Source organism: Setaria viridis, chromosome 2 (assembly GCF_005286985.2).
Source record: "Setaria viridis chromosome 2, Setaria_viridis_v4.0, whole genome shotgun sequence".
NCBI lineage: Eukaryota > Viridiplantae > Streptophyta > Magnoliopsida > Poales > Poaceae > Setaria > Setaria viridis.
The window spans coordinates 19,862,832-19,881,125 of NC_048264.2; the positions used below are offsets into that span (position 1 = coordinate 19,862,832).

Consider the following 18,294-nt stretch of genomic DNA (forward strand, 5'->3'; position numbering starts at 1 on the left):
GGGGTCCAGAGATATCACTCTTAATCAGAGAGGAGCAAGTCCCATCTTGATTGACCATGCCTCACATCATGCTTCCTGACAAACCCGAAAGCTACATTTTCAACTACCCTGTTACGGTAAGTAAGTCGATCCACATCTTGAGTACATGTGACAATCTCAGGTCTAAGGACAAAGCATACATGTTGTGTAAAGAGAGAACTACTTCTCGTGTTGGGTCAGTCCTAGCACATGTCTCTACATATGCCTACATTATTAGTTTGACATCTCTATGTCCATGACTTGTGAAATATAGTCATCAACTAATACATGTACTAGTCTAATATTCATGTGTGTCCACACATGAACTCCGACTAGGGACAACTTTTAGAATCACCATACAAGTAAAGAGTTCCACATACAATTCACATAATTGCAGATCAATTCAAGTAGCCTTTAATGGATATTCAATGAACACAATATACAAATCATGGATACAATCAGATATCATCATCTCTATGATTGCCTCTAGGGCATACCTCCAACAGCAGGGACATCCACCACCGATGGTGATGCAGCAACGCCATCCATGTGTGCTGGTGGTTCAGATGGTCCAACCTCTACTGCCGCTGCCACAATAGATGCATCAACTAGCACTACAGGACCGTCTGGAGCCCCCACCAGCGGTGCTGGTTCACCTGTTGACAAGAGAAGTGACGATTCAAGTTATCTTGACGACATCCCTTCATTTGATCTCTTTGTCAGCCAAGGAATTGAAACAGATTACTTGACCCCACTAGCAGCAACTACTAAGGGTGACCTCCTTTTTACCTCTTTGTGTCTCCATTTTCAATCTTCTTTTCTTACACATATTTGAGTAATTGTAATTCTTTTTTTTCCAGCTGATCTCACCATTGATGAGACCGATGTGAAGAAGCCTAGGTCAAGTACATATGACAAGAAAAACAGAAGGAAGAGGGCTGCTATTAATTTGAACCCAGGAAAGAAGCTGAAGAGAATGAAATTAGATGAAGAAATTATCATGGCATATAACAAATATCTTAGCAAAAGGATATTGAAGAAAGTGCCAAAGAATTCAAATGCGATGAATGATGTGCAACAACAAATGGGAGCTCCTTTTTATTTCTGTTATCTTTAGATTCTGATAAAAAATTTAATGTTGCTACTTACTGTTCTACATGTTTCAGTAGTATTAGTTAAATGTTTCAACAGATAGTACTTCTTCCCTTCATGTTACATCATGTCCTTATCTCTCCTTTCAATGTTGCTGCTTACTGTTCTACATGTTTCAGCAGTACTAGTTAAATGTTTCAACAAATAGTACTTCTTCCCTTCATGTTACATCATGTCCTTATCTCTCTTTTCAATGTTGCTTCTTAATGTTCTACATGTTTCAGTAGTACTAGTTAAATATTTCAAGTAATAGTACTTCTTCCCTTCATGTTACATCATGTCCTTATCTCTTTTTTCCCAGCCCACCCTTTGTTCAAATCCCTAGCTTCCATGTAACTTATGATGGGTTCTATAAATCATTCAAGCAAAGGGGGGAAATTAATAACAAGGTGATGGCCTTACGGACTTATCAATTTAACATTGAAGAAGCTGAATTGCGTGAGAAGGACAACAACATTGTGAAGAAATTTGCTTTCTCAACTGTACTCACTGTAAGATTTGAAATCTATTTTGCAAATACTTTTTATTACCTCCATATACGCCAGCAGTCATTTTCATAGTTTTGTAACTTTTTTTCAAGAACAAGCTAAAAATTGAACCTGAAAATTTCATACAAGACAGCTTAAACACAGCCTTGACAAGGTTGAACAAGACTTGGAATCTCTCCAAAATGGATCTGGTACTGTGTTGCATAACCAAGCTGCCTTTTATTCCATCTTTTTCTTATCTACATGTAAAGTATTTTCCATAGGCGCGCTCTTCCTGAATGCATGTCCTCTAAATATTTTGTAGTTATTTTTCCCTGTTGTCGAAGAAGGCCATTGGGTACTTGTCAGTGTGAACATGTTTCTAAAGCAAATTTGATGGTTCAATTCTCTCGGTGCATCAAAGGATACGATATGTTTTGTTTCTGCCAAGAATGTGGTCAGTACTCTCAAATGTGCTTGTCTTTTTTAATCATTTTACCCTCTATTGCTAGTGGCTTTTCATTTGAGATGTTTGAATAATTGATTATCAATGTGGCACCTGCTTATTTGAGATGTTGCAAAACTGTAGAGGTTGTAAGTTGTAACATACGATTAACCTTTTTCCATTTTGGGATGTTTCAATAATTGATTAGCAATGTGGCACCTGGTGATTTGAGATGTTGCAAAACTGTAGAGGTTGAAAGTTGTAACATATAGTTAGCCTTTTTCATTTTGAGATGTTTCAATAATTGATTAGCAATATGACACCTGGTGATTTCAGATGTTGCAATAGTATTAGATGAACGTACCATTTCATTCTATCCTTAGGTTAACAATTTTCCAAAAGCATGTATACAAGATGGGGTCCTAAACAAAGATGTCTCTCTGTTTGACTGGAAATATCCCACGGACTACCTGCAACAAAAAACTTTGTAAGTTTTACATCATTCATGTGGTTAAATAAAAAATTATTCATGCAGTTTTTCATCTTTCCTCACTATGTTTCCTGATTACCCGATTCCGTTGGTTTTAGGCATGATTGTGGGTTATACACAATGCTATACATGGAGTCATGGAATGAGAAGAAGATGGACACAACATTTCAGCCGGTATTTCTTTGCAATTTGGCTACCTAATTCTTGTTTGGCTACCTAATTTGGCTTCCATCTTTTTCGTTTTTTTAGCACATGATTGGCAATTACAAGAAATTAGCTGCAGGGATCCTCCTACTTTCTCTAACTAAAGAGATCCAGACAAGCGAGTTTGTTGAAAATTATTGCAACCAGTAACGACATGTGTCGTTGTCATAGGAGTTTAGCTCTATGTCTAGTTAGTAGTATTGGATCATGGAGTCTATAACTATCAACTTTAAAATGTGAAGGTTTGGAGTATTCGGTTATGTGGGATACAATGTTGCGTTATGGATATGCCCTTATCTCGAACAATTTATTCAAATGTTGCAACCCCAATTGCATGTTTGTCATGTTATATATCCCATTTTTCACGACATTTGAGTGTTCTATATCTGTTTACTAAATCCATTTCTATATGCAAATGTGTTCAACAATTGTTGCACCACATTATAGTTTTATATGTTGCCGCAGTGCATTTTATATGTTGCAATTCTGCTTTACCATGTTGCATAAATGTTGTCATTTCTTTTCTTTTTCGCAACATGCATTAACAACACATGAAACACCACAAAAGTGCTTTTGCAACATATGTTATAAATCCTTTTTATTTCATGGCCCTTGCGTGTTCTATATCTGCAAAATGAGTTTAACAAATGTTACACTACATTATTTTTTATTAATGTTGCCGTATTGTAATATTTATATTGCAAACTTTACTAAACCATGTTGCATTAATGTTGTCATGCCATTTCTTTTTTCGCAACATGTGTTGACAACATTTGAAACACCACAAAAGTGCGCATGCAACAAAAGTGCGCATGTAAAAAATAAAAATAATGAAAATCAGAGGTTCAGCTCAGTTTGCTTTAGCTCCTTGGCGAGTGCCTCCGCCTTGGCCATGTACGCGCAAGTCTGTACACTACGACCATCTTCAAAGCAATATGAGCATGGTGGGTTTTTTTATGGTGGCTTCTTTCCTTTACCCTTCTTTTTCATTGCTTTCTCCTTAGTTTGCACCACTATCGACTTCAATATTTCTACCTTCTCCTTGGACGCCCCTTACAGTTTGTTCTTGGTGGATTCTTTACCATGACAGCAGGAGTTTGGGACTGTTGACCTGTTGCAACTTTGGACGCTACACAAGCTCGAACTTCATCTTGTTGCATTCCTTGCGAACCCCTTGCTGCCCTGACTGCTTCTACCAATTGATTGATCCCAGCTGAAACAATGGTGTACTTTTCAGGACCCAAACAACCTTCAGCTGCTAGTGACATCATTTTTCTGCACAATGCATTATACCTTAGCTTGTTTGTGGTTGGGACACCAAATGTTGGTTTAGCACCCGAGAGGCGTTCTGGTATCCTTATCGTCACTTCCTTTGACCATCTTCTAAGTAGATACTTCTCCAGAATTTTTTTAACATCCCTATTTGTGAAGACTTTCAGTATGTGTGGACACAAGAGGCCATCCCGGTCGAACATGTTGCATGAGCATGTATACGATGTTGCATCTTTATCAACAGTGACCGTGCGGACTCTTGTTGAATTTGGGTGCACAATTTGCATGGACCAACCCTGGTCATCACCAGCCACAACCCCTACCTTGAATCTTGTTGAATCACGCAACAACTCCTAAAATTTACCAAAGGCTTCACCATTGTAGAATGCAGCAGCTTGCTTCTCGAAAGCATACCTCCCCATAGTGGTGGATCCGAAATCTCCCCCTTGCAACACTCCTTATTCTCTCTTTCAGCCCTGGTGTCCATGATGTAATCATAATGTGTAACAAATTGCAACACTAAGTCCTAAGGGTGAACAACCTTCTTGAACAATGAATTCATGCTTTCCAACCTCCCTGTCGTGCCTGTGAAGGGGAAAAAGTACCGTCTGAAGAATGGAGGTGCCCACATCCTCCTTGTAGCGGACATACTTTCAAAGAATTCATTTTCTTGCAAGTGGTATTTTTCCTCTTTCCTTGCCCACAACATCTTGAATCCTTCAGGTGTTTCAGTCCAGTTCACACAGTTTTCAAACTCCTTGGCAAAGTCTTCTTCCTCACTAATAAGCCAAGCAAGCTTATCATTCGCCTTGCTCAGCACATGCCATTGGCAACATCTGTGTGTTGCGTTAGGGAACACTATCGCTATCGCTGCTTTCATTGCTTTATCCTGGTCTGTTATTATGTTTGATGGTTCACGCCCACCCATCGCTCCCTTCAACCTTTCTAGCACCCAAACAAATATTTCTATTGTCTCATCTGGCAACAATGCACATCTAAGAAGTATGCTCTGCAAATGGTTATTTATCCCAACGATTGGTTCAAATGGCATGTCATATCTGTTGGTGCAATATGTTGTGTCAAAGAAAATGCAATCACCAAAAGTCTTGTACAGCTCTCTAGTCTTGCCATCCACCCAAAACAATCCTCTAACAACATTATTAGCATCAATCATTGGTGCATAATAGAAGCAAGGACTCTCAGCTTGCTGCTTTTGAAAATACTCTAATGTTGCATCCAAATCCCTGAAGTTGAGATCACCTCTCAAGTGCGTCCTCATGTTCGAAACATCCTTGCTGCTGAAAGTAAGGTTGCCAAGTCCACCATGGAAATCAGCAAGCACCCCCATGATTTGTGTTGTGCTAATGTTTCTATGGTGTAGTGTTTTTAGCAGCTTATAATCAGCCCACGAGATGCTTCGATGGGACCTCAGTTGTTTTCTCACGCCGATCGCCTTCACCATGGGATGAGTATGGTCAGGTTGCATTACAAGGACTCTCCACTTCCCATTTCTCAAGCCAACTGCCACATGAGCTTTACAGCCCAATTTTTTGATGGTGTTGTGCTTCCTTGTTGCTGTGGTCAGCACAGCTGTTGCTGCTCTCTTCTTTGATCCCCCTAGTGTTGCAGTGTCATTCGTTGATATGCTTGCTGATGTGGTTTCCTCCTCTCCATCATCTGCTCCATCATGAGTGGCCTTCCTAGCATGAGAACATTCCCACTCTTTTCTGATCAGTCCTTTTGTGACATTTCTATTTCTTGAAGATGCCACTCTGATGCTAAAACCCATCTTCAAAGCATAGTCATTGTACACCCTTCTTGCTTCTTGTATTGTGTCAAATTCCATCCCAACACATGGCACAATCGGCTGTGAGCATACAACACTTCATCCTCATGGTAGACCTCATATAAACCAACCTCTACTTGCGCATACTCAGTAGAGTTTGTTGACACGCTTGCAACAGGAACCAACGCCCCATGACCTTGTATATCAAAGTTGCAGCTAACGTTACAGGAACAAGTGAAATTGATGTTCGAAACATAATTTTCAGAATAATGGTCATGTGCTTCAATTTTTCCTAGCACATTTTGCTCACCTCTATTGCAGCACCGCTGTTGTTGCTTGATGTTGCTGCAATCTGGGACGGCAGCTTCGAATAACCAACCTGTCGATTCCATGTTGCAAAAGGTTTATTCAGATGTTGCAAATGATAGTATAAGATGTTTCGATCGTGCGAACATGATTTACTTCAACTGTGTAAAGCCTAAGGATAAAAAAACCTTGTAAAATCAACAAAAAACCCAACATCATGAACACCCATGGTGAACCAGAAGCCCGTAATCCAAATTTTAGCCGAAATCTAACCTACCCTGCGGAGCCAGACGACGTGTTCACCATCGAAGCAATTGCGCCCCTCACAACATCTGCACAATGGCGAATTTGGACCCTTGATGCGGAAGCCAAGCCCCCATGAACGCTGCTCGAGATACCTGAGCGGGTGGTGAGGGGTATCATCACAGGATCTGTAGGATTCCTTGCAACAATTGGGGGGCAAGTGGTCTGCATGTGGTTCATCTGGAGGGGCGAATTCTATTCTTTGGAGGAGATGCGACATCTTCACTCCCCGACGATGGATCTGGGGGTGCCGCGTCACCGCCTGAAGCACGCCCCTCGCCGAGCCGGGCGAACAAGACGACGCGCTGGAGCCGCTCGTGTCTCACAAAATTTTTCTAGGCGGCTCCCAATCGGAGGGCTGCGCGTGCATCCGATGGAAGCGTCCGAACGGACATTCGGGCGCTAGCAGCTCCATACCTACAAAGGCTTTGTTTTGCTAATTGCTAAAAAAGAGACATAAGAACCACCTTGGCAAAAAAAAATTATGTGAACCTGCTTAGATTTGGTAATCGCAATGTCAGTTTGGTTAATACAATTATGGGCAGCAACTCCAAGAGTCTCCTAAAATTTTTTTCCCCAAAATTATTTAGGCCCTGTTTAGATCCACCAGCTAAACTTTAGGTAGCTAAATTTAACGGCTAAAGATCCAAAAAAAGCCCTAGCTAAACTTTAGCTGGTTAAAGAATTCTTTAGCTGGTTGAACCCAACTAAAACTGCCTAAACCAATAAAAATCAAAATACCCCTCAGTCCTATGTGCGGCCTGCACTCCCACCTCTCTCTCTCCTCATCCCGATCCAGAAGGAGCTCCGGTAGCGGAGGAGGATGGCGATGCCGGCGCCTGGATGCCGTGCCCCGGTAGAGTAGCTTGTCCGCCGTGCCGCCCGCTCCCCACGGTTGGAGCTCGCCTGCCGCGTCGCCGCTCCCGCGGTGGGAGCTCCCCCTCGCCGGGGATGTGGGGGGAGGGGGCCTGTGACTTCCAGCGCCGCCTCTCCCCGACCGGTGGGAGCTCGCCCGCCGCACCACCGCTCCCTGCGTCCGCCCCTACCGCCATTCCCATGCGTCAGCACGCCCTCCGGCAAGTCTTCTTCCATGCGGCGACCTGCCGATGCCCGCGGCGCGCCCCCTCCCTCATTGTGCCTCCACTGCCCGCATCGCCTCCTCCACCGCTGGGAGACGTGGCGCCTCTGCCACTGTGGGGCCGCTGCTCCCACGCGGAGACGGGTCCGGGCCGCTACTCGCCGCTTCCTCATGGGGGCCGCCACGTCGCTCCCATGCAGGGGGGCACCGCGGGCCGGACACCGCACTGGGGTCATCGCTGGCGCGCCCACCTTGCAGCAACCGTCTCTCGCCGGCGTGCTGCAAGCGGATTCTCTGGGAGGAGGAGAGGAGGGGAGGATAAAAGAGAAGATAAGATGAGAGGAAGGAGGGTAGTATGGTAATGACTAGCATTGAACTAGTAGATCCAAACATCCTTTGCTAAAGTTTAGCTAGCTGAATTTTAACCAGCTAGAAATATGTTTCTAGCTGACTAAAGTTTAGATAGGTGGATCAAACAGGGTTTTATTGGGAGCTCTACTAAAAATTTCTTTCCCCAAAATTATGACACCTCACAGCAGATCTCCAACAATAAACTCCCTAATACTTCAAATCCAACCACGTCAGCACATGTGACCCCTCAGTTGGGTCGGCATCAACTCCCCTCACGATTTGTTTGACTCTGTCGCGCTCCAAGCGCCGCTGCCCGCTGCCGCCAATTGCACCTCTCCCTGCGCCTCATTCTTTTGCCGCCGCGAGAGGAGGCGCGCAGCGAACCGTGCTTCTAATTAGTAAGCAGTTTATTAGCTAGTAAAGTATCTAGAATTGAAGATCGATCGAGCAAAATCCGTCAGCGAACCGTGCTTCTAATTAGTAAGCAGCTTATTAGCTCTTTTCTCTTCTCACGGTGCTCCTCCTGGCACACTCTCTAGCCTACCTGGCCTAGACGGCCGCGTGCACCACCGGCAGTCATAGTGCTACCTCCTTGACTATGTTTGCCACAAGCCCTGCGACACCCGCTAGATCTCCATCGAGCTGGCCGGCCACGTGATCCAACGCAACAAGTGGCTAGGCCTCCCCGACTACCACTTCCTCCTCGTCGTCATCGTCCGCTCCGGCATCGGCGAGGAGACCTACGCCCCGCGTAGCATCCTCGAGGGCCGCGCGGACTCGCCCACCCTGCAGGACGCACTCGACAAGATGGATGCCTTCCTTGATGACGCCGTCAGCGAGCTCTTCACTCTGGCCGGCATCGCGCCCCGCGACGTCGACGTGCTCAAGTTTGCAACGTCTCCATGCTCTCCCCGGTGCCATCGCTGGCGTCGCGGATCGTGTGCCGCTACGGCCTGCGCGAGGATGTCGCAGCGTACAACCTTGCCGGGATGGGGTGCAACGCTGGGCTCATCGCTCTGGACCTCGCCCGGAACGCGCTCCACACTCGGCCGCGCGTGCTAGCGCTCGTGGTCCCGCCGATGTCCATCGCGCCCAACTGGTACTCCAGCACTGACAAGTCCACGATGCTCGCCAACTGCCTGATCCGCAGCGGCGATGCGGCCGTCTTGATCACCAAAAACCCGGCGCGCCGCGGCCGTGCCAAGATGAAGCTCTGCTGCCTCGTGCACGTGCACATCGGTGGTGGTTGCATCTGCAGGTTTCTTGCGCCGCCACCGCACAGCTTGCCGCAAGCCCGCAACCCACGAACTGGCATACGCGAGGAAAGAAAAACACGGAAATAGATCACGCGCGTGGGAAAGGACTAGCGAGGGGGCGACTGGGGAGGAGAGGCCGTGCGGAAATATGTGGGGTGCCGAGGCGTCGGATGGCATCGCCATATTTTTTCTATGCATTTGAGGGAGCTGTTGGAGGAAGCGTTTTTTTCCTATTTCCCTCTTAATAGTATTAGGGATAATTAAAGGAAGCTCTTAAAATTTGCTCTAAATCTTTGAATGCAGATACCCGGAGACGAGTGAATATGTTTGTGAAGCAAATTTTAAAGGGCATGATTCGAAACCACCCACATCCTTCTACCTACGGACAGAGGCGGTGCTCTCCCTACAGCAGGGTGGGGCAGCTGCCGCAGCTACCGGCGGAGGAGAACCCCACTCCCCATGGAGTTTTAGGCAGCCGGAGCTTGGATCCGGAGGTCGGAGGCGGGCTGACGGCGGCGTTTGTTGTTCTGGTTGCCGGAGGAGGAAGGAGATAAGAAATAGGCCGTTCTGGGCCAGTGGTGAATGGTCCAAGTGGACAGCCCAATTAACTTTGGCCCATCCCAGCGCAACACCCTTTGGCCCTAGCACCACCTGACCGGCTAACCTTCTCTTCGCCGAATCGCCGTGCGGCGTGCGGCCGCGACCGCTCCTTCTGCCCGTCCCGAGCTCTCGGCAAGAACCCTAGCCGCCGCAGTGCCGCGCGCTGTCCGACTTCCCCAGCGCCGGCCTGGTCGGCGATTGCTGGTGCAGCTTGCTGGTGTCCCTGGCCGCCGGCCTGCCACCGCGGGGGAGCAAGGAGGCACTCTCGGCTCTCATGGTAGAGGAGGTGGGTGAGCAGGGGAGCGACGCCGGCGGCGGCCGTGGCCACGGCGTAGACGCTGCTGGGCACGGCCAAGGACGAGGAGCGGCCCCGGTAGCGGCTGATGCCGAGGAGAAGGAACAGCCGGCATCGGCGTTGGGCGAGGGTGAGGCGCCCTCAATTGCCTGTCTTGCAATTGGTAAGAAGAAGATGGTAACAAAAAGGTAAAATCAAGTGTTCATCTCTCAATTCAATTGGAATTCTTAGCATCTCTTCATGTACTCACTGTGGTACTATGCTGTATTTGTGTATACATTTCAAGCTAGCAAGAATTGGACAATAGACTTGCCTAGGCCACCAAGAATAGACATGATTAGTTCTTGTGTTAGTAGAGTATGTGTTAATGATTATGTCATATATGTTTACTTAAAAAATAATTGTGTTATGACATCTTAAACCGTCGTATCTGTCATTTATTTGCATTTGGTGATTCTACTGTTGTGATTTCAATATAAATGTCGCATGCGAATGCCGTCTTTTTTTTGTTGCACTTATGTTCGACGTGCAAGTCTGCCCCACCTAAAATTTTCAGCCAGCTCTGCCACTGCCTACGGATGCTGATTAAATACGTACAAGTTGAACGTAGCAGTCCATCTTTACTCTGTATCAGTAACCAGATAAAGGCAAGACATTGGTATAACCTTTTCTTTGGCTAACCATTTAGCTAGCACGTGCTAACAGATTGATAATGATATTGTCATAAAACAAAAAAAAACATCAAGATTCACTTCCTCACTTCTTTTAAAGTTCATCAAAATACAAAAACAAAACCCCAGCCATATAGTTCTGTTGCATATTAGGTACCAGTACAAGTGCATAATCACTGAGCACCTAGCATAATCATCAGTTGATCATGTACGTGATTATATTTAAGCAAAAAAGTCAGACCCTACATATTAGTGTAAACTCCATGATGCCAGGAGTATAGTACAGTACATCCACAAATGATGATCAAAATTCACGTCCCTTTCTTCATGTTGCCCATTGTATTCCTCTGTAGCTCTGCAAAACAGGCCACATCCTGCTTCTTATTTCCATGTAATCTATCTGATGACTATGACCAAGCTTTGTTTGAAAATTTTCAGGAACAAGGAAGAAATAAATGCTATGCTCACATTGGCGTGAGAACGGTTTCACATGCATGCGCTGGCGTGTGCGGCCTTCCATACCCGTGGGCCGTGGCATATCGGTTGGTGCTGCACGCCTACACCACGTCTCGTCTCAGCCAGCTGCAGTTCCCGTCAAAGGAAGCCATCTCTGCTCCACTTCACACCAGGCGAGCCTCTTCTCTTCATCCCCTGCTCCTCTCCGTGCTCCTCCACCATCACCATCGAGCTCGTCCTCCTTGATCCACTGCACCCTGCTGATTGTCTGGTTCATCGGCAACTGATCCGAAAAGGTCAGCAATACTTGCTCGTTCATAGTTGCTCTTCCCCATTGGTCTTCCCCGGCTTCTCCCCATCTCCCCTCACATCTCACTCCATTCTCCACTCCTCCCCAGCTAGCGTCTAGCGAGCAAGATGAAGAATGTGGTGGGGAGCCCAGGGACCTGGAGTGGCCTGGCGCTGAGGGTGTCGCGATGCATGTTCGCTGCTGCCTCATACGCTGCCTTGATCTCTGCACCCGATCACGATGACTTCACCGCCTTCCGGTGATGCCAAAAAAAATTGCTAGCTTCTTTGATTTTAGGAGGTAAAGACATGATTCTTTAATTTGGGTCTCGTTTTCTTTCTTTCAGGGCCTTGCAAATTTCCATGGAAATGCAATTTCTTTGGAGTTTCGTGCTGCTTTGCGTTGGTATACACTGTTTGAGGACAAAGCGTCATCTCAACGAACCTGGTGTACTCATGGTTGTTACTTTTGACTGGGTAAGAAAATTATTTCTTTTGTGCATGTATGTATTCCACAATGAGTTCAGAGAAAATGGATTAAAATGATGGTAGGCACCTAAGTCAAAATTTTCCAAAAGCATATAGGCCTCTAAGCAGAAGTTCATATCCTTTTCTATAGAGTTCTTGAAAAACTGTACTCAATGTCCTGTTGGATTGTTTAGGCTCCTACATTCAAAGTTTTCCAAGAGCATGGTACTCAAAATGGAGTTCGTGTTGTCAGCTAGAATTCTTCAAATATCCTTTAATTTGGAACAAGATTATTCCCAATAACGAAATATCATATTGCTTTACACCTTTCCTTCTGCAACCGTGCCATAAGAACTAGCAAACGAAATAAACCATGGAACATTATTGAGATGTGTGGGTGTGTTTGTTGCAGCTGACAGCCATCCTATCAATGGCGACTGCTTCTGCATCCGCTGCTGTGACCATTTATTTGTAGAGAGACTTCACCTTGTGCACGACGTACCCACAACTCCCATGCAGCCGATACAAGATTTCGGTTATCTGGCATTCATTTCTTGGTCATTTGTAGCTGCATCTTCGGCTTCATCATTTTGGCTGCTGACTTCTTTTCATCATGGCTAAGATTTCGCTAACGTACAGAGAAATCAGCAAGTTCATCAGCAACTTTTGAGCTGAGTTTTGCTGGTTACTACTCTTCCTCATTATTTGTGTATATTAGGCTTGTGATGGAAGTGAACAGAGGACGCTCTTGAAATAAAAGGTAGGGTGATCTAGGATGGGAGGTCGCCGGATCGATATCTGGAGATGCATGGATATCTGTGTCAGTAGGTGGTGTGTATATGCATACAATTTTAGCTCTTGAATGGAGTTACTAATGATGCAAGCATGCTCGTGAATTCTAGTTAAGAAATATAAAAAATATTAAGATACTTTTAAATGCTTCAATACCGACTCAAGTGAAAAAACATTTTTTAGATGATTTGAAACTGTCTACTACCACTAATTGTTAATACTAAATACTCACTCCATCCCAAAAAAACAAGCCATAATTGACTGTTGCATGTCTGCATGCACACCTACCAAATTGAGTATAATGACTTATTTTTTTTAGATAAGTTTTGAATTGTAAAATAACTTGTTTTTTGGACGGAGGGAGTAGTTCTGAAAAGTAAAAAAAAAGTGTATATTATGGTTACAGTTCGTTATTGATGTCCATGTTTCAATAGTCCGGCAGTAACAGTATATTGATTGAATTCATCTATTATTGTTAATGTCTCACGATCCAGCATATAAAAACATGAATTATTCCTACATATGTTTTTTATGACATGATTGAACACGAAAGCATATGCCTCAATTTCTTTGCAATACTCTAGTATCCTCCACCATAAATCAGATTGAAGTTAGATTGCTATAATGATGCTAATGATAACTTCCGGCTTTATCAAAGACAGGGGCGGGCCCACTTAGATTCAATGGTATTCAATTGAATACCCATTATTTTTGTAAAAAAAATTCATATATATAGTGTATTTTAGGTATATGTATGGAAAAAACAAAAATATAGAAGTAGCACACATATTTCACTCAAAAAGGCCCACCGGAGGCCAACTTCGCTCTCTGGCCCAACTGGCCAACTGGCCCATCCCGGCCATCCGGCCCATCCGCCCACTCGAGTGCCCCATCCCGGCCCCTCCCCCCCACGCCTCACGCACAGTCGCACGCACCAGTCACCAGCCGCCGGCTAGGGTTCACCGTTCAGGCGTTCACGACGGCGGCACTCCGGTGGTGGCGGCCAAGCGGCGGCGTGGCGGCTGGAGGGGCGGCGGCCGGCGCGGTGCGCCGTGTGCGCGGCGCACAGGCGCACGGAGCCGGAGCAGCGAGCCGGAGGCGGCTGGGGAGGCGCCGGGGCGGAGGCGCGGTGCGCCTCGGCGGCGCGGCGGCAGCCTGCTCGGCGCCTGGCGCGCGCCTCACGCCTGCACGGCGCACGCAGCCAGCCACGCAGGGAGCCAGGAGCGGCGGCCGGGCCGGTGGCTCCTCGGCGGGCCGGCGGCCGGTGAGCAGGCGGTGGCGTAGGCCGCCGTCCGACCCGGCGACCACGCGGTGACCTACTGGTGAAATTTTCTGCCCCCAATTGTTGGTGAAATTGAGGTAATCATTTTCAATTGTTTGTCAGATTGGAATAGCACATCAACTTGCAAAATGTAGATGCTCACAAATTTAGTTCAATGTGAAATTGTAAATATCTGATAACTTGAAATTGTGTAACTTTTAGGTTTGAACCATGAAGAGGAAGGGTAGTGCCGCTACTGATTTGAGGATTTTCATGGCAAGGGCTGCTGCAGAGAAGAGACAACCTGAACCGGAGAATGTTAATCAATCTTGCAATGAAAGTCAAATGCAAGTAGTGTTATTCCAAGGACAAAGTGGTAGTGAAACAAGCACGGTACCACCTGAACCTGTGAGATCTAATCAGCCACCAAATGACGGTACAACAGGAATTGGTGAATCCATACCCGTGGAAGAAGATGATTCTAGTGATGAAGACAAGAATGATTATGGCATTGAGCATGATCCTGGATTGAGGGCTCCGATCTCAAGCTATGATGTCAATGACCAAGATTCAGTTAGAAGGGCATACATTGCATTGGGGCCATGTCAACCAAAGATGAAGAGGGATGCTTTTCCGCAACATGATTGTGGAGGTATGCGCCGCTTCCAACATAAGTGGTTTGCTGAATTTAAGTGGATTGAGTACAGTGTGGATAAAGATGCTGCATTTTGCTTTGTTTGCTATTTGTTCAAAGATAGCTGCAAATTTCCTGGTGGAGATGCTTTTGTTGTTGAAGGGTTTAGAAATTGGAATATGAAAAGGAGAATTCATAGGCATGTTGGTGCTATCGATAGTGCTCATAGTGAAGCTGAAGAGAAATATAGATTGTTCACGAGACCTAAGGCATCAATCCGTGAATCTGTTGCATCAAACACTTCACAATTCAAGGCTAAGTATCTGGCTCGCTTGACATGGTCACTTAAGTGCATAAGATTTCTGTTGCGTCAAGGGTTGGCTTTTAGGGGTCATGATGAAACAAAGGATTCACTCAACAAGGGGAATTTTCGGGAACTTTTAGCATGGCTAGCAGGAAACTTTGAAGAGGTTAATCTGGTGGTACTAGAGAATGCATCACAAAACTGTCAGATGATAGATCACAAGATCCAGAAACAACTCATTGATGCTTGTGCTCATGAAACAACCAAATTTATCATAGACGAACTTGGTGATGAGTGTTTTGCAATTCTTGCTGATGAGTCAAGTGATGCATACCTACTGGAACAATTGGCTCTTTGTTTACGTTTTGTCAATAAAAAAGGAGAACCAGTTGAGCGGTTTCTAGGTCTTGTCCAAGTTGAAGATACTACATCATTGACTCTTAAAGAAGCAATTCAGTCCTTGCTTATGAAATATCAATTGCCCCTATCCAAGGTACGTGGTCAAGGGTATGATGCAGCTAGTAATATGAAGGGTCATGTTAATGGTTTGAAGAAACTAATTATGGATGAGTCCCCTTCTGCTTATTATGTTCATTGCTTCGCCCATCAACTTCAACTAACACTTGTAGCGGTTGCTAAGGAGAATACTGATTGTGATTGGTTCTTTGGGCAACTTGCTTATTTGTTGAATGTTCTAGGGATGTCTTGTAAAAAGATCCGTATGCTTCGCATTGCTCAAGCTGAATACATGATTGAAGCATTGAAATTGGGTGAAATTGAAACCGGGCAAGGATTGAATCAAGAGATAGGCTTAGCAAGGCCAGGTGATACACGATGGGGATCTCACTACAGAACAGTAATGCATGTTATGTTCTTGTATCCTTCAATCAAGAAAGTTCTCTTTAGGATTGGGAATGAAAGTAAAGGGGCTGAGGCTAATGGGGCTCAAACTATGCTCACAGTATTTAAGTCCTTTGAGTTTGTTTTCCTGCTACACTTGATGAATGAAATATTTGGATACACTAATGACTTGTGCAATGCTTTGCAAAAGAGGGAGCAAGATATTGTAAATGCAATGGATCTTCTGGAGTTCACAAAGGTAGAACTGGATGTTTTGAGACAAGATTCTGGATGGCAAGAATTTCTTACCAAGGTCACTTCTTTTTGTGAGAAGCACAATGTTAAAGTTGTTGACATGAATGGGAAGTATATTCCTATGCAAAGATCAAGGCAGTTCTACAGAGGTGCCATTAATTATCACCGGTTTCATGCTGATATGTTTTTGGGTGTCATTGATAGACAAGTTCAAGAGCTCAATAATAGGTTTGATGAGGTAAATACAGAGCTACTTAGATGCATGGCATCATTCAGTCCAGCTAATTCCTTTTCTGCTTTTAATGTTGAGAACTTGGTTAAGCTTGCTGGGTTCTATCCACATGACTTTGAATTTCAAGAAATAAACCAGCTTCATTTTCAGTTGCACCACTATATCAATGATGTCAGAAATGATGAAAACTTCAAAAATTTGAGAAGTCTAGCAGAGTTGTCTATGATGCTAGTTAAAGAAGGAAAGGTTTCTCGGTATGACATTGTTTATAAACTTCTCAAATTGGTGCTTGTTCTCCCTGTTGCAACTGCTGGTGTTGAGAGGGTCTTTTCTATAATGAATTTGATAAAGAACAAGAGAAGAAGTAAGATGGGGCAGAAATATTTGAATGGTTGCTTGGTCACATTGATTGAAAGGGAATTCTTCATGCAAGCTAAGGATAAAGACATCATCGCTCATTTTCAAAGCATTGCAGAATGGAAAGTTGTCCTATAGCTTGTAAGTTGTAATCTTTGTTACCATTTTATTGTTTTAGCCTCTATTTATTTCACATGTTGCCACTTTGATATGTTGATCATTAGTAGCTGGACAATTTCAATTTCTGATAAATTTTATTAATCAATGATGCTGCTACCACTTAATTATTATGTGCTATAAAACTATAATTTAGTCTGTCATTTTTTTTCTTGCCATCTTCAATTTTGAATACCCATAGTCCAAATCCAGCGCCCGCCCCTGATCAAAGAGATAGCAAGATAGCAACCCTAGAGGGTATCCACCGTGAGAGCTTGTTCCCTGATTCTGTGCATTTCGAAAATTGATCCATTCCTTCCATGCAAGAAACTTATGACTAAAATATTTCACTAACATACAGAGAACATCTGAAGTTTGTGCAACGATTAAAGCTGGGCGGTTCCCTCTTCATCTTTTGTGATATACCTGCTCGTAAGTGACCACATACAACTCTTAAAACGGGAATATCAATCGTAGAAGAGGCAGACTGATAATACATAAGTCTTTTTACATACTACCACTTAGAGCATCTCCAGCAGCTTCCCTTTCCCCAATCCAACTACCACATTGGGAGAGTTGATAAGGAAATAGTGCTCCAGCAGTCTTCCTTTTAACTTTCCTTTTTCCCAATAATAATTGGGACTGTTAGGGAAAAGGACTTCGGAGCCTCCTCATTCCAGGACTTTATGAGCAGATGACATAATGTGGTGAAGTGTGGTGATCTCATATTTGCAGGAATGGAGAGTTGGCGCGAAGAGGTGACTTCGCGTACCGAACGATGGTTGTCGCGAAGTGAAACTGCACGCGCTCGGACAACGTCGCGGATGAGGCGCCACAGCGGCTTCGTGGTGGATAAGGACGCATGAACGAGGGCAGCTTGTGACAAGCGAAGTCAATGGCTGGTGGTGGTGGCTCGGGAGACCACTCGCGATTCCGATGGGGAGCGAAGTGATGAACGCATCTTCGGATAGATGGCCCACTCGAGCTTAGATATAAAGTGATGAGTTGTAAAAGGGTGTGACTAAAGTGGTGTAATGTTACTGTAATACCCTCGAATATGCTTCGCACAAAGCTAAAAGGGGTGAGTTGTGCTGTAAAGTGTAAATATTACGGTCATATAAAATGGGACCGAGAGGAATGCAAACTGATACGTTACGATAAAGGGGGAGATTTTCTAACCTCTCCCGAAGTCATTTTCTCAGTTCTTTGTCTTTCTTGTGACCTTAGTTTGGAAACTAGTTGGCCCCAGTTGGGGAACGGTTTTTACCCCAACAGTTTTTGCACCCACCGTGCTTCGTTCCTTTAACCTCAATGACGCTGAACAAGAAAGCAAAAAACACCAATACACAAAATGTTGCTGATGACCCGTCAGCAGCAGCAACGAATCCCCTGGACATCGTACCAAGTTCTAGGCGGGTGCGAAGACAAAGTGAAGACAAAGTTGAAGCCGAAGACATCGCTGACCTGACCGATGCTGGAGTGGAAGACGAAGACGTGGCGGCTTTCAAGCAAATCGAAGCAAGATTGTTGAAGAGGTTCAGAGATGCACAGTCCACA

General features: G+C 44.9%; 2 protein-coding genes and 1 pseudogene across 2 annotated transcripts; 2 read left to right on the forward strand and 1 right to left on the reverse strand.

Moving 5' to 3' along the window:
* Nucleotides 1–4,574: 4,574 nt before the first annotated feature.
* Nucleotides 4,575–5,396, reverse strand: LOC117844167 (protein FAR1-RELATED SEQUENCE 5-like). The gene has a single exon (XM_034724930.2). The coding sequence runs from the start codon at nt 5,394–5,396 to the stop codon at nt 4,575–4,577; it is 822 nt and encodes a 273-aa protein (XP_034580821.2).
* A 971-nt stretch (nt 5,397–6,367) lies between these two features.
* LOC117844166 (3-ketoacyl-CoA synthase 12-like) lies at nt 6,368–9,215 on the forward strand (annotated as a pseudogene).
* A 557-nt stretch (nt 9,216–9,772) lies between these two features.
* Nucleotides 9,773–17,938, forward strand: LOC140222052 (uncharacterized). The gene is made up of 6 exons (XM_072292145.1): nt 9,773–10,211; nt 11,133–11,446; nt 11,549–11,698; nt 11,786–11,915; nt 12,319–14,057; nt 14,182–17,938. The coding sequence occupies exon 6, from the start codon at nt 14,191–14,193 to the stop codon at nt 16,717–16,719; it is 2,529 nt and encodes an 842-aa protein (XP_072148246.1). The 5' UTR covers nt 9,773–10,211; nt 11,133–11,446; nt 11,549–11,698; nt 11,786–11,915; nt 12,319–14,057; nt 14,182–14,190; the 3' UTR covers nt 16,720–17,938.
* Nucleotides 17,939–18,294: the final 356 nt, after the last annotated feature.

Bases quoted from the DNA above. Each gene is read 5' to 3' on its own strand.
- LOC117844167 (XM_034724930.2), bottom strand. From the start codon at position 5,396: ATGGGGGTGCTTGCTGATTTCCATGGTGGACTTGGCAACCTTACTTTC.
- LOC140222052 (XM_072292145.1), top strand. From the start codon at position 14,191: ATGAAGAGGAAGGGTAGTGCCGCTACTGATTTGAGGATTTTCATGGCA.